This window comes from Lethenteron reissneri, chromosome 27, assembly GCF_015708825.2.
Source record: "Lethenteron reissneri isolate LAM-NWPU_2019-01 chromosome 27, ASM1570882v1, whole genome shotgun sequence".
Lineage (NCBI taxonomy): Eukaryota > Metazoa > Chordata > Hyperoartia > Petromyzontiformes > Petromyzontidae > Lethenteron > Lethenteron reissneri.
In genome coordinates, this window is record NC_083805.1 from 5,922,199 (window position 1) to 5,938,702 (window position 16,504).

The following is a 16,504-nucleotide window of genomic DNA, read 5'->3' on the forward strand; positions in this document are numbered from 1 at the left end:
TTCCTGTGCTTTTGTAAAAGAAACATGCCAATACAACGTACCAATTTGCCTTAACATACGAACATGCCTCAAAAAGGAGGTTTTTATTTCAGTGCCTTTCACCAGCTGTGACATGGGTTCACTATTTTTTTTTAAACCGACAAAAATGATCAACAGATGAAACGTACTCAAAAGAAACGTGGACAGGTACATTCTTGAAATAACACTGACACAAAAAAGAGGAACAGATGGATCAGGGAACAAATACAATTTAAAGACATAATATTGGCTGTTAAGAAAGTAAGCAGGCCTGTGCGGGGATACATCGCTAGAATGGGGGGAAGGCCAACGGTCGAGGCTGGTGAATGAATGGCAGTCAAAGGAGAGATCGCACCCAAGAGGAAGGCTACCGAGAGGATGGAGGGATTATGGGACAAGCTGATGCGTGTGAGCGAAATGTATTAGAGGTGTCATGGGACATTGGGGAATGCCGATGACTTGAAAAGGCCTTGACACAGCAGCGGATAGAGCCTGGCTGCTGATGAACGCATTACCATTACGCATTCATCGCACATGACGTAAAATATTTCATCTGGGTCGCTTCACTCCATTAGCTTTATTGTGTTCTTTTCATTTGTGCGGAATTGTTCAGTCTTTCGAGCAAAATGCTTACATTGCATATTTTTTTTTCTTTTGCGAGGAGATAAAACAATTCAGCACTAGTCAATTTTGTCTGTGGGTTCTCATATATGGGATGAGACAGACCACTACGAGGCATGTTTGAGATTAGATTGAGTTGAGAAAGCTGAATATTGGAAAGTTAAAACTCTTCCCACGGTCCTAAAGCAACAGATGCTGCAAAATGGCTCCCTGCCACATGCCCCCCCCCCCTCCCCCCGCCGCCATGGTAGGCAAAGTCAAAGGATTCGTCCTTTGAAAAGAAGATTAGCTGTGGGTTAGCGTTAGTTTTCAGCAGCGCTTGGTCTTAATCTAGTGCAATCGAGAGCTTTAGTCACAGATACGAGGCCAGGTGGCGTTCCAGTCATGCGCTCCGCCAATTCACTCCGTTTCGAACAGTGCAGTAAATTCAGCTGTACAGGGCGAGGGAAAAAAAGATTACTTTAATCTGCACCTGGGTCAATGTTCATTTGTTAAGGTGCCTGACCAGCAGTTTGTGTGTGTGTCTACATAACAAAAGATTTGACAGGCGGTGGCTGACAGACGCCAATTTCAAATGGACATTGCATCGTACTCGTCCCTGTCACTTAACAAAAGTATGAAGTATGCAGGTGCCCGCCGCTATGTGTGTGATCATGCTGTCTAATGCTTGTGAATTGTGCCGTCTGTATTTTAATGAAAAAAATCTATGGCACTGCCTCTCAAAATAATTGTTTGTCTTTACATTAGCACCCGCATCATTAATTATCATACTTAGCATAGTGAGATACAGATTTTTAGAGACGTGCAGTAGTAATTTTAGATGTTTCAATTAAATTCGAATTATTATGCATCTGATTTATGTTTTATTATTTCATTACCGTTTATATAATTTTCACATTTGACGAAGGAAAAAAAACACCGTGATGAATCCGTAATGCAGTAGTTAAATGTGTAAAATGTTTACGAGAAAAAAAAACAATACATTTAGATTGCCTCATTTTTGTAAGTGCCATAGTCAGTCCTCTTTTATTGTTTGTTAAAATTCTAACGATTTCCTTTCAAAAGGCATATTTAATGTTGTCCATTGCACTGACTTACAGGATTACCCATGGTCTAGAATCAGAGATGGACCGTGTAGAGAGATTCCTCTTTCAGGCATTACGTTATTGATTGTCGTGTTGGAGTACCATTGTTGTGACCTTGCAGGAACGACGGTTTCAGAAGATTTCTTTTTAATCTGTAATCTTTTTTCCTCCGCAACACGTCTTCTCGATCGTCGCTCACACATTGCAATTCCGTGTAATTATAAGCTCAGCTTTGCTAGTTTGAAAGAGCAATAGCAGTATTCGTGAGATATATGTGTGTAAATCCCCAATCAACTCTAATTTGGAATTTCTACATGGAAAGTGTTGCTGTTATTATTCGCTGATGTATAGTATCTGTGTGAGGTTTTAAAATACAATGCACCTGCATGTCGTCGAATCCATTCCTAACAGTGTTTAGTTCTTCCTGCACACTGCAGTAAAAACGTTTTAAAGCCACATAAACAACTTGTGAACAAGAATCTAGACTTTTCCAGGAGGGATTTTTTATTACGCTGCCTTGCTTTCTTGCTTGTAGTCACAAGAAAACGAGTGTCGGCACGAACACTTCTCACCCCCGTCTCGGTATCATCACTGTTTTTATTACAATAATCCTCTTTGCCTGGGGAGCGGTGATGTAGGGGTAAGCGCACTTTGCGATGAACCCTATGACCTGAACCCAGAAACCTGATGCTAAGCTTGGTTATCATTATTATTTACGTCAGTGATGAGTAATATCTGAACCAGATCCTCCGCCACCAACCCACGTCACCAACGCACGTCAACCACTTTGGTGAAGTACGTTCAAACAAACCCCACAATCAACACAGGAGGGAGGGAGGGCTTTTCCCAGATGTGGATTCGCAAAAGGCCGTTATATAATAGAATAGAATTAACCATAATTTATCTTCTTGGTTCTTTCGGTAAAGTCACGTAGAAGGGAAGTAATAAAATAATAAAAATAAAACATAATAATCATTCAGACTCTGTCTACGTGACAGACCTGTTCTCCACCTGAAGACGGCTGCTTGCGTTGTGGCCAAAACGTCGTGAGAATTATTTTATTATGTTTTATTTTTATTATTTTATTACTTCCCTTTTACGTGACTTTACCGAAATCACCAAGAAGATGAATCCCTGCAGTCACGAAAGCTTTAAATCGAAATTTAACCATAATTTCTTACGAAAATATTCACCGTCGTAATACTAATTTCACAATTTTGATTTTGTAATGCGCCAATATTCGCTTGCACTCAGGAGAGAGAGAGAGAGAGAGCGTACGACTCAGGAGGTGCGAGGAACCACAGAGGGGCAGCCACGCTGTGAGCCGACACCAACAACTGCTCATGCTTTGTGGTCCTCCACATACTCGGATCATATCGGCCAATTCATGAGCGGTTTTTCTAGATGTCAGAGGAATGCTGGAGTAGCCGGAGAGAAGCCGCACGCGAGAGGGGGGCGGTGGCAGCATCATCCAATCGGTGACCCCAGGGGGCCTTTTCCCGTGTGGCCCCCAAGCTGTGGAATTCTCTCTCCGTCTGATATTAGATCTGCTGAGTCCCTCGGTTTATTTAAATCCCGCCTTAAGACTTTTTTTTTTCCTTAAAAGATTTTTATCCTTGTTAATTTTGTTACGTGTTTTTTGGGGAGGGTGGAGGTGCTATTTGTATCCGTGGTTAAATCGTGAGCCTGCGTGCTTATGTTAGGTTTTAGAATTGTGTTGTTATTTACTTACTTCCTTTTAGCTCTGTGCAGCTACTTTTGACCTCTGGGTGAAATAAGCTTCGTAAATGTAAATTATTATTCAGAAAAGATGGAAGCAGATGGAGATGAAGCACTCGCTGTGCTGCCATCTCCCTGGAAAGCTAGGGTATGGCCACCTCGACACCCAATTGAAGGGAGTCTTGCAACATTTGTGCGGTGAACCACCAATCCCCGCTCCCTCCACAGTGCTGAATTACAGGCACGCGACACAACCTTGCGTGGTAGGAGTCGCGGTTTCATCAGTTCACACCGCTGGATGAAGGACTCCGCAAGCCATTGCCATCTCTCACAACACTGCGACGTAATAATCCGCAGCACACTTGCACTCAAGCTGTCGCGTGTCCACGTGATTGTAATTTGTGCCGAGCATTAGCCCATGGGCACTGCAGCACAACGTGAAACGTTTTGGCCACTCGGACACTTTGCAAGAAGTCGGCAGTTATCTGTTAATTGGTGAGAGTAATTTAGCAAGTGGGCATTTTAATAATCTGTCACGTCTTCATTTGCAAAATTGTAAATTGCGTGCCATTGTTCAGGAGCAAAAATTAGACGCAACTGAATTTGAAAAAGCACTCTGGGGCCTTCTCTGTAATCTATATACCGAAGTGTATTTTGACAAGGTGAAGTGGCTCTACTCGTCTGTGAAACAGCGCATTTTGTGAGATGGACTTGTCACGAATACCAAATGTACTAAATTATTGTTCAATTAAGGAAAGCGATTAATTGAATGAGGGGGCAGATATCTTTACGGCGGAGGAGAAGGCTCTATTCCTGTCGCGAAGGGATTGATGGGAGGTTGTAATGGAAGGCAGAGCAGGAGAGACGGAACAGGATGGTGTAAAGAATGGTTATGGAAAACAGTGGTAAAATTAATCAAGCAAACCCATTACAAAGCTGAATGTACAAGCACGACAGGTAAATAAACATGCTTGATATGACGATAATGATTTCATCACGGCGATGTCGTCATCGTCGTCGTTATCGTTAAAACGTCCTCACGTCGGCTTGTGTGCTCCATTATATTCGAAACCGTATTTCTGAGGCCGAGCTGAGATAAGGAAAATTGTAAAGAAGCCAGCTCAGTCATTCATGAGCTTTAGTGCATTGAATTCAGTGATGGATGATGATGATGAAGACGTCAGCTGGGGGGATGAAGGTGCTGAATATAGTGGCATGACCCTTTCTCTACCCCCCTTGGATGGATTTTCGCAAGGGGACGTTGTGAGAAATTGTTCGGGGCGCACTTTGCTTGCTGTCATTCCTGCTCCCAGCGCCCCCCCCCCCCCCCCCCCCACGTACATTCCATCCCTAATGCTCAATAACATGCTATGTGAATCACTTGATGAATTGTGTCACTGTTTATTCATCTATAAAGCAGGCAAGGCAACTGGCTGGCTGGTTGGCAATGTCAACAGGATGCGAGGTTGGCACAAAACTCAAGATTGTTTTCCGAGGCCAAACAGCTGGTCTCCCTCTCCCTTCATTAGGCGGCATTCTGGGAGGCATTTGAGTGACCGTGTAATGGCGTGGTAAATGATCATAGCACTTTGCCCGGGTCAGGGTGGACATGTTTGTAATGTGGGTGACTGACTCGGTCCTTAGATGGTGCACGCCTGCAAGCGCGTTCAGAAAGTAAGAGGGCCAGATAGAGTTGTGGCATTTGCTCGGTGACGGATCAATAGAAGGCGATTGTTCAGCGCTCATTCTGTCGTGCGGCTTCTCAGCTGTAAAATGCTTAAAAAGTTTCCCGCTGACCTTCGACCCTGCCGCCATGCTCGGCGGCTTCTGCCAACATGATTGATCACCTTTGACGGCTTTCGGGGGCCATGCTCGAATGCATCGGCGCCATTCTGAACAAAAAACATGGCACGCACCGAACGTTTTGTGTTTTACCGATTTCAGCTATGCCGGTCCCCCCCCCCCCCCCCCTCTCTCTTCATGAAACCTTTTTTTTGAGCAATGGTAAATTATTGTTGATGGCGTAACTAATTAACACGCACGAAAATAAAAACACAACGCTTCGTGATAAATATGTTATGGTTGCTGTGTCCTTGAACGGTGGTTAATTGTTTTTGTTGTTAGAATGTTTCAAACTATTTGACATTCTGTGGAACATTTTGTCTAAAAATAATACATCGCATTAAGGAAGCACTCTTGTATATACTGGGTACTGAAGGCACTGCAGATCACAAAACAAGTATGAAGCAGTCTCACAACATAAAAAAGACCTGGTCTAAAGGTTCAACAGTTATTTAACAAACCCACCCCCTCCATAAAATGATCATACCAAATGGTTGCCACCAACCGGTATCATCTTGGTGTGTATGGGTTGTGTTGCGTATACATTTTGGAATAACCCCCTAAATGAGATACATATTCATCTTTACATTGTTTTTGGGGGGGGAGGGGAGAGGGGGTGGGGCTTCAATTATTACACGTACGCCATCGAACAAAGTCGGTTGCCGCATCGCTCACCTTCAGATGCGCTTCTGTGGCCGTCTGGAACGCTCTTCCTTCCGATATGAGGAAGCCACTGAAGCTATGTACTTTTAAATCTAAATTGAAAACGCATTTCTCTTGAACTGCGTTTTGGCGTTTGGTTTGTTGTCCTTCCACACCTCCAATAAGCACGGTTGGCTACGTATGGTGTGAAAGAAGTTCAACATACATGAATACAACAAATAGATGCTCATGTTATGTTGATACGCATAGTATGCGTGGCTATTTGCTTGTTTGTGCGACATGCTCTGCAGGAGTAAATTAAATTGCACGCCTTTTCACCTTCGAGGATGGAAAAATAAGGTATGGAATGTTTGAATGGTAGACTTAATAGCCTTGGCTATCTGACAATATAATCACGTGTGGACCAGTGATTGAACATAACAAAACAGGACAAGACTGACAAATAAAAAATGGAACTGAAATACAAAGAGTGCGGGAATAATACTGTGACAGGAGAAATGCATTCGGCTGGAAGCTCTGACCAGCTTCTAATGTGGGTTCCCGCTGCATAATTTCTTGAGGAGTGATTGAATCAACCAAGGTTAACCCCTTTGCTGAGAGTTGTCTGTAGACAGAGACTCAATGGAGGCATGCCACTGCTACGTTTTTTCCTGGGTACTGTGCGGTACGTGCAGCTTAGTGCTGTAAAACCACCTGGTGTCTTTGAGTGAATCTTTTAAAATTCAAGTAAATATAGCCACGCTCGGTTTTGTTACGTCTCAATTTCGACCGTGCTATGTTCGGGAAAATTGGCACCCTGGATAAATTAGTGTTGCTTTCATCAAATGGTTAATTAAATAGCCGTGCTTTTCCCCATAGTTTTCGAACAGTCTTGGCATACGGTTGAATTGCTTATAGAGCTGTCCTTAATTTTATTCTTTTTAAAAACGCACTTTGAAATTATCTCATTATCGCCCTTGCCTATCTACCATTGTCCTAAAATACTGTTTTGTCCAATTTCGCTTGGCATTTGTCAAATTTCTGCCTTTGCTTTCACACCCCATGTGCATCAAAAATATATTATCCGCGGCCCTCTTCTTCTTGATGGCAGCACATCGTGTGCGGATTGCCGCATTTCCAATTGTCCACGATTATGCACGCATAAGAGGAGGAAGAGGGCAGAAAGAGTAACACGGGACAGCAGATAGGACATTCCAATATTTGTCACATCCATAAACATTTCTGCAGGGGATTCTGCCGCCGTGGTGCAACAGTTGGCACACTAAACTTCCAATCCAGAGGTGGCGATCCAATTTCATTTCCCAGCGCGGCAGTTCAAACTGAACTAAGCTACTTTACCAGGTAAAGCCCACTGAGCTGTGTAGCTCTTTTTCAGAAGCGACCTGGCCACAAATGATAGCTCAACGAGGAGGCTTATCACGTGGAAATTTATTGCAGCCAAATACTCTAAACGCATGTTGATTCCAAATGTGGAGGGGAAAACCAGAGGACTCGGAGAAAAATCCACACGACCACGGGGAGAACATGCAAACTCCAAATATACAACAGGCGTCAAGGTCGGGGTCGAACCCACGTCCTCCTGTATACCAGGTGAGGTAGTTAACATGATCTCGCCACCACAGTGGTTGAAACGATGGTGCAAGTTTCTCGAAAGCCTCTGTTCGCCCGGCAGTGTAAATCTGTTCGGCACAGGACAGTTGATCGCTTGTGGTGGGATAGAGTGTGGGTGCTCCCACCTGTTCTAAGACAATTGGGCAGCGTGCAAGAGTAAGGACATGGTTGACGATGATGAAGATGATTAACAATGATGATGACGATGATTTAGGATGTCACGTTTTTGTCATCGCCTCCATTATTCCCCACGCTACTGCAGCTGTAAAGTAACAATGTCGAGTATTCCCACCATTGTCAAGGAAGCATGTGAACACGCCTGTCCCAAGTGTTACGTTCGTTAATCCTGGCACAGCCAACAGATTGGAACACGAATGAATAATAGACACCGCTGTTATCTTTCTTAATTGCATATCAAATGAATTGAGCGACCAATTAATCCTATTTGCAATTATTGTGTCAGTTGCAGATAAGAGGTGTGCTTTTGTGGATAGTAGCAAGAAAACTTCCCTTATCCGCAAATGTGCTGCTTATCCACAACAGCATCTCTCAAATTTGTTTGGCAGATGAGAGGACTGCTTCTGCATATACAATTGTAGATGCATACATTTACACACAGGCGCGCTTTGCCAAGCAGAGGAGCCAAAGTGAATAAATCGGCACGCACATAAAAACTGCGCCGTTGAAAATTCGTTAAGAAATTCACTTGGAAAATTACAGTGTAAATTGCACCCAATTAATCATTAGTTCTTTGCATAAACCGACTGACACTTTATAATTAATAGGAGGTAATTAAGGAATGTGACACATTATTAACTCTTATTAAGTGGTTGTTGTTTTTTCCTCCTTGTAACGCTAAGCAGAGGTCCAGTTTTTAATATATATTACATCTAAATAAGTGGTACTTTAAAATGTGTTTTTGTTTTATCAAGTGTGAATTTCTTCTTTAGACAAATGATATGCTCTTCTTGGTTCTTTCGGTAAAGTCACGTAGAAGGGAAATAATAAAATAATAAAAATAAAACTTAATAAAATACAATTCTCACGACGTTTCGGCCACAACGCAAGCAGCCGTCCTCAGGTGAAGAACAGGTCTGTCGGAAAGACAGCGTCTGAATGTGACACCACCAAGCTTGGCATCGTATATTTAAGCTGGGTTAGGGGAGGAAGGGCGCCTTGACAAAGGAATTTGCATATCAACAGAGGAATGTAGCATATTTTTGGAAAATGCAGATATCGGATTAGTCACTACTTGTGGAATGCGTAGGAGGTAGGGTGGGGGGGTCTCAAAGTCATATTATGCCCGTGCATTATGTACATTAATTAATTTATCCACCCTTCCACCTTCAATGCCCCCTCCACATTACACACACATCGTTCTCCTTTCTACCATGGCCAGCTCCCCATCAGCCATTCAGGGTGCTTGTAGACTAGGGTTGGTTTTCAATAAGACGGTTTTTTTTTTGGGTTAGATCGCGTAAATATAAATGTGCCGTTAAACCCGCCACCACCTGACACAGCCAATTAGTAAGGTTTGTCACGTAAACTAAACATGCCAATTCGTGTTGGAGAGCCAAGCCACAACATTTACAATCTGAGTACAACATTTCACCAGTAATTACAGCTAGCTTCATCAGGCAACAGCCAGATTTGTGGATAAATCCTCCTGTTTCGTTCCTTAAACAGAGGGGTAGATGTGATGACAACAGGAGGATTTCTCCACAAATCTGGCTGTCGCCTGATGAAGTTGTAATTACTGACAAAACGTCGTTCTCAGATTGTAAATGCTGTGGATTTGTTCTACAACACACCGGTGTGCTTTCTAGTAACGAATTGGCATGTTCTGTTTACGTGACAAACCTTACCGATTGGCTGTGTCGGGTGGTGGCGGGTTTAACAACACATATTTACGCGATCTAACTAAAAAAAAGCCTGTATTATGGGTCGTGCCGTCAACTAGATCAGGGCCTCGGAACACTGAAACTGCTGATTGTATTAACACACAGCCCATGTATCCCATCCCGCAGGAGTTCAAAGTGCAGGCACGGAGACTAATGACGGACATGGCTCTGAGGGAGAGGCTGGTGCGGTGCGCCCGGCGTCTCGTGGAAGGGAACCACTCGCAGCAGGCAGAGCGCCGCACGTACTCGCGTCTGCTGCACGAACTGTCGGGACCGGAGCCGGTCGCCACCGCCTCCGGGTGAAGAACCCGTGGGGTAGCGAGCGCAGAACCGGCCCTAAACCTTTGGGGGCCCTAAGCAAAATTTGGTTGGAACCCCTTTGATGTATTATTTTTTTCACCCACTAGCTAGCAGTGACTCTAGGGGGCCCTCTGCTGGCCACGGGGCCCTTTGCAATTGCAAGGGTCGCTTAAGTGGCTGGGCCGGCTCTGAGCGAGCGCCTTAGGGCGCAACCACTGCATGCCCCCCACCCCGTCCCCGACATCTCCGACACTTAGAGATGTGGCTAAGAGAGGCCATGGCGACAATTTTTTTGAACAAGAAATAAGAATAAGTTGTGGGATTGTTGAGTCTGGGGTTTGTTTGTTCCCCCCCCCCCCCCCATCTTCCTTCATCACAACTAAGGTGACATAATGCTGATTGTTAAAAAATTGCTTGATATTTCTGCGTCGGAAGTAGCGATGCACAAGAACAATTTGACGACAAGAAGAAAAAATCAACACATTCTGCCTTAAAATAAAAATGTAAAATCGGCAACGTTTCGAGCACTGCCCCCCCACCCTTCTTGTGCTATGAAAAAGGGCCATTGCCCGAAATGTTCCAGAATATTTATATTTTTCTTACAAGGTCACATGGTGTTATTGATTAATATGTTGGGTTTCTTTTATTTCGGTACACAGTAGCGCAATGAACGGTGGGTTGCGGCGCCGAGCATGCAGCCAGTGCGAAGATGTGATGCAGTTAAAGCGGAGTAGAACTTGCGCCTGTCATGAAGTGAGGACGACAACGATGTGGATCCAATTTGTAATCTTAACAGATAATCACTGGCAACCATTCGCCAATAGGAAGAAGCCCCACACATTGCAAGGTGTGGCCGACGCCATTGGCAGTGGCACGCAAAGCATTAGCGATGCAGCAGATCAACTCTCACCGTGCCGCCTCTATTTGCCAGGCGAGTAATGTAGTATTGATTCGGCGATTAAAATTGATTATATAGCTCACAATACGTGCATTTGAGTTGTGCAATGTATGCAAATGATACGCTCGCGTCGCGTTCGGGGGGGGGGCGGGGGGTAACGAAGGAACAACAAAATATTGGAGACGGAAAAATGTGAAACGTGATCAAAAAGATGGTTAAGAGCGAAACGAACAAAAATAATAGACACTTGAATGTAATCGCTGAGGTGAGCGAGGAATCGTGGCATGCCTACTATTTACTCCTTAAATTAGCAGACTTCACGAAGCTCGTTCTACACAGTCACACTTAATCCTGGCGTGTGCGTTAAAGTTGCTGAAACGGGTGTGTGCCCCTGCCATGAATGTCAACGTGTGTGGCTCTTCACAGCTTACATATCTGCCCACCCCAAGCTGTTATCCTGTTGTGATCTTTGTTCCCCAAGCAGAATACAGATGGGGGGGGGGGTGGGGGTTATAATGGTGGCTGCCGCTCAGCCTGACAATGTTGGGTGTTTGTCTTGGGGGAGCGCACAAAAAAAAAAACGCGAGTCACATTTTGTAAGTAATCCCACCCCCTTTAGTAAAGCATATTGAGTAACAGCCCTGTCGACATATGGAAAAAGTGGCTCTTGGTTAGCATGCCAGATTGCGCGTCATTGGCAAGTCTCGGAGCTGCTTCTTGCTTGCAAATCAATGCACGTTTTAAGCGTAGGATAAGCGAGAAGACTGGATGAGCCATGGATCTCTAGGATGTCGTTATTGCATGTACAGTAGCTGTCTGTGAACTTGAAAACGCGTATAGTCCGTGGTATAATTTATTATCATTTTACTACTGTAATCCGTTTTATCAAACAATTTGTACTTTAGATTAAGGTAAGGCTTGGAAAAGCATGGCCTTGGTCAAGCATCCTAGATCATGAGTCATCGCAAGACTCAGCTGCTTCTTGCCTGCAAATGTATGCGGTGTGTCAGACTAGCGGCTCCAGTGTGTTGTCACAAGTTTTTATTCCATATTTCAGTTGGGAAACCGTGTAGAAAGTAATTTCATAACCTTGAGATTCTGGCAAATTCCATCTTTTAAAGGAGAGCCCAAATATATATTTATGGATAGGCAGTGTTTACAGTGAGACTGAGTCGGATTCAGATTTTCATAAATTCACACATCATGCCATTTCAATACTGCGATATAGCTGTGCATTTAAATAAAAGTTGTCTGCATTAATTATCGTTATGTATGGATCGCATTGGATGACTGGCGATACATTTCAAATTTATATGGCAGCTTGTAGGGTTGTCTTGTGAGTGAGTCAATACAAACTAATGTCCTTTTAAATTAGATTGTGAAATAAATATCGTGTGGTTAGCTGACGGCATTTATCTTTGTGTTTAATATGATGAAGGAAGACTTAATTGAGTACTTTGAAAAAAAAACTAAAGCAATATCAATTTGCTAGTAATTCAAAAGAGTCAAGCAAGATCTATACAGTATTTGGTGATTTAATCTTAAGGTTTTTGAGTTACTCTGTCCACCCTTGTGCAGCAAACTTCAAACGCTCCAATTAGAAGGTTTTCATGACAACTGGCATATAAATATCGGCGACCTTGCTGAAGCAAGCCGGTCATGGCACTAACGTGTGTGTGTAATTAGGCTCTTAGGGGACTGGCATCAGAAAATGGCGGACGGCTTGCCCTAGGCGTGAACATCTCTTTTGAAAGTAATGTGTTCAATGTTCTCACGCTGACATAACCGTGTTATCATACTGAAAGGAGCTCATTAATTGTTCGTACTTGTGAATGCCCTCTGCTGTTCTCTATATTTTTAAGAACCTGAAGAAGGTTGTACGATCTAAAATGATGTTATAACGGCTCAGACATGGTCAGTCAAATGTTAAGGCCAACTGGAGCATCTATTGTCCATTGAGGTTTTCGCACCTTACCCATCAGACAAATGCATGGAATGATACATCTTATCAAGTGGTTGTGAGCATATTTAACGTTCAAATAATTATTTGGAAAGAGGTGTCCTGGTCAATATTTTTCAGGTTGTATTTAAAGGAATTTTTAAAATCGAAGCTATGGTTCAGCTGTAACAAAAAGTGTCAACCTCAAAGCTAAATTTCGATATAAAGCTTTCGTGACTGCAGGGATTCATCTTCTTGGTTCTTTCGGTAAAGTCACGTAGAAGGGAAATAATAAAATAATAAAACAATAAAATAATTCTCACGACGTTTCGGCCACAACGCAAGCAGCCGTCCTCAGGTGAAGAACAGGTCTGTCGGAAAGACAGCGTCTGAATGAAACACCACCAGGCTTGGAGCGTATATTTAAGCCTGGTTGGAGGTGGACGCTGGGTTGGAGGGGGACGCTCTTCTCCCTCTAAAGCAGCTGAAATATACGCTCCAAGCCTGGTGGTGTTTCATTCAGACGCTGTCTTTCCGACAGACATGTTCTTCACCTGAGGACGGCTGCTTGTGTTGTGGCCGAAACGTCGTGAGAATTATTTTATTATGTTTTATTTTTTTGTTATTTTTTTATTTCCCTTCTACGTGACTTTACCGAAAGAACCAAGAAGACTCAAAGCTAAACTCTAATATAATGGATGAGACATGGAGCTTCGCTATGGTTGTTTTACATGTTCATGAACTGAAAAAGTGGAAGTTGCGTGTAGTAATTTAGTGTTCTATTGTTACTCGTATATTTTTTGCACGTGATTGTATTTTAGAAATTGTACAATTGTTTTGCCAATTGAGATAACTGCTGTGATCAACTTTGACATATATGAGATTACAACTTGATTTGTAAAAACAATGCCGTATATGAATCCATGTTTAAGCTAATGGGAATTTCGAGACGCGAGGGAAGCTTTACATCTGTGAATGAGATTTGCCGAACTTTGAAGTGATATGGATATTTTCATCACGGAACCCATTCACACTCAGACTTCGCATTGCCAGCAATGCCCCCGTGCATAATTTCGACGGAAACATTTGTGGCCTGAACTAATGTAATTGGATGTGGGCGGCATACACATTTTAAGTGGCCGACGGACTTGAAGCATCCACCTGGATACCTCCCGCTCGTACCCTTGCATGTTTACCGTGTGTGCTGAAATCGTTCGTAATTTCAGTCTTACCATCGGACGATAAAACTTTGCGTGGTTATATTTTCTGCCGGAGCTGGTTGTCACCGATAACTCTCCGATTACCACTGCAAACCTCCAGCAACCGTATTCCATTGTCATTCGTAGCTTGTCATTTCCATACTGACTAGCAGATGGCCTCACTGTTCATACTGTTTGTAAATGCTTTTCCTTACGATATTAGGAAGCCACTGGAGCTATCCACTTTTGAATTATCCAGATTGAAAACTAATTTATTTTAGAACTGCTTTTTTCTGTTTTGTTTGTTGGCTACGTACGGTGCGAAATAAGTTCAGTATACATACATACTTGGTGCACACTTGCGCACCCAAGTCTCTAAAAAGGAAGTCAAAATTAATGCTCAGGATGGCTACTAAAGAAAAGGAGAGAGTTGTGAGGTAATTTGAAAGAGATCAAAACACGTGTGTTTGGGAGGGGTGGATTTTTGTCTCCCGCCATGCCCAACATGCTCGACTACATGTTCACTAAACCCATGGACAGAGTAGAAGCCGCATAACACCTCGGAATACCAGAGGGTCATTTGTGCTCGAGAGACTGGGAGTCTGTGGATGGTGCCGGATTGTCAGCTCGGACAATAACGCTTCGCATATATTAGCAGCTTCAACGAGCAAGGCTTGCATTGTCAGAGCGCCTTCTTCCACTGACCCTAGACATCCCTTTGGGAGCTCTCGCCTCCCTTATTTTGCCAATGTACAAGTTCACCGTTGGCTAGGAACACCGCACACAGCGCACCGGATAAGCCACGCTCTCCGAGCTTAAATTACATAAAGGGTGGTGGGAGAGATCACGGACGAACCGCTCTTGACAAGAGGTGAAGGAACGGAAGCTGCGACCGTTTCAGCATGCGACACAGAAAGGGGGGAGCCATCCGGCATCATCTTACAGGGCACGGTAGAAGGATTAAAGAAGGAAAGGCTGACCCTGGATCAGCCAGATGACAAATGTGATAACTTGGACTGATTCGCCGGCACAACACCCGACGGAGGCTGCCGAAGGACAGACGAACGGAGAGAGAGTTGTCGGCCAAGGCATCACATTTGGCGATGTTTGCATTGCACCAGTACGTGATCGGTTCCTGTCTATCCTTGTCACCAGTATCAAAAGGAATGTAAATGTCTGTGTATTTATGTAGAAATTCTCATAACACGGGAGGTTTTGAGAGCAGTGTCAAGAGAGGTTGCATTTATAAGGGTCATTTTTTGCATAAAATGCATTTGAAGAGCAGAGGCCACCTGCATTGCTTAAAAGACGTTGGTTATGAGACCGGAGCAATGATCGTGTCTGCTGTGAGAGCCAGATAGCGATATTTTCCGCAAAGCAACTCGAAAATAAATGTATGCCCTTTGAATGCAGGTGCTTGTGGTAGACGCTGGGCACATTATGATTGGAATAGCGTAAGTAAACGTGGACGTGTGAAATATAACATGGCAAGGATGTGTTGTAGATGTGATCGGGAAAACGGTATCGTGAAAGATGATCAGACACGAGCGCAGGATCAGTTTTTGTTTTATTTTTTTACTTCGTCACAGTCGCTGAGCACAAACTCAAAGCCCCCAAACAGCCTGCAGCCAGCAACACTATTAGAGGTGTAATTGATAAGGGAACTTGGGGAAAGACACCATGCGAGGGATATCCTCGGGGCAGTAAGAGAGTGGCGTTGTAAGCCGCAGTTACGGCGGTAGACGGAGCCGTCGATGTGGTGGGCGCAGGAGTCGGTGAGTGATGGAGTCACCGAGATGGGCATGGAAGCGGCCGACGAGGGGAGGTTCTGAAGCCATGCGGTTTGGCCATCGTTGGGAAGCGTACTCTGGGAGGATGGGTGTCAACTTTGGTACGGCTGCATTTTCTAGCCGGAAGGAAGGAAACTGTGGTGAGGTGAGATTGTTATTATTTTTATTATTTGATCTATCTCCGTGGCGAGGTGTTGTAGCATTAGCTGCATTGGCTATGTAAGCCCCTTGACTTGATACTGGGGGGAGGGGGTACATACTTGAGTTTAATAAGTTTACTTCTAAATTATACTGCGATTGAAAATTATGTTTCACTGATTTTATTAGGCATTCCTCAAATGATTTGGTGTAGTATTTTCATGTAAATTGCATTTTTAAGGATAACATTTTTTTAATGCAGTGTACAGAATGATATTAAATAACAAAACTAGAGGCAGCGTGGTGGCACAGTGTGTAAATTTCTTGCCATGATTAATATCAGCGGCAAGTGATATTTCATCTAGCCACGTGGGTCCCTCCTTCACCAAGCCGCACACGACCCAGAACGGGGAAGTTTGGTCAAACAATTGACGTGGTGCGAGGAGGCCTTCATTTGCGGTGGATTGGAAAAAAAGTGATGAAAATGACGCTTTATTTTAGTACCATTATTAAACTACAATGAAAGGCAGTTATTAAAAAATACAGTTTGCTAACGTACGACGTAATGCACCGCTCTCTCTCTCTCTTGCTGTGACATAAATACTGCAGCGGAATTTAGGCTGCCTTCACGACGTGCCTGATTATTATTGAGTAAAACATAATTCATTTTTCTGTGATGAATCACACCGCAATAATTAATAATTTATCTATATTAGGAATGTAGCAGTAATAGCATAAATTATTTCCTTTTTAGGTACAACATTGATTTAAGACTTTTAT

General features: G+C 43.5%; 1 protein-coding gene across 2 annotated transcripts in view; it reads left to right on the plus strand.

Annotated features, from left to right (window-relative positions):
• The window catches only part of GLT1D1 (glycosyltransferase 1 domain containing 1), a 65,041-nt gene extending 52,081 nt beyond the window's left edge, over positions 1-12,960 (plus strand). Inside the window, exon 12 of one of the 2 annotated variants that reach the window (XM_061561223.1) lies at positions 9,587-12,960. In XM_061561223.1, coding sequence (XP_061417207.1) covers positions 9,587-9,763 — 177 coding nt within the window. In that variant the 3' untranslated portion in view covers positions 9,764-12,960. Of the gene's footprint in view, positions 1-2,978; positions 4,766-9,586 lie in introns of those variants that run through there. The other variant, XM_061561224.1, reaches the window with a different exon arrangement.
• The last annotated feature ends 3,544 nt before the right edge of the window (positions 12,961-16,504 follow it).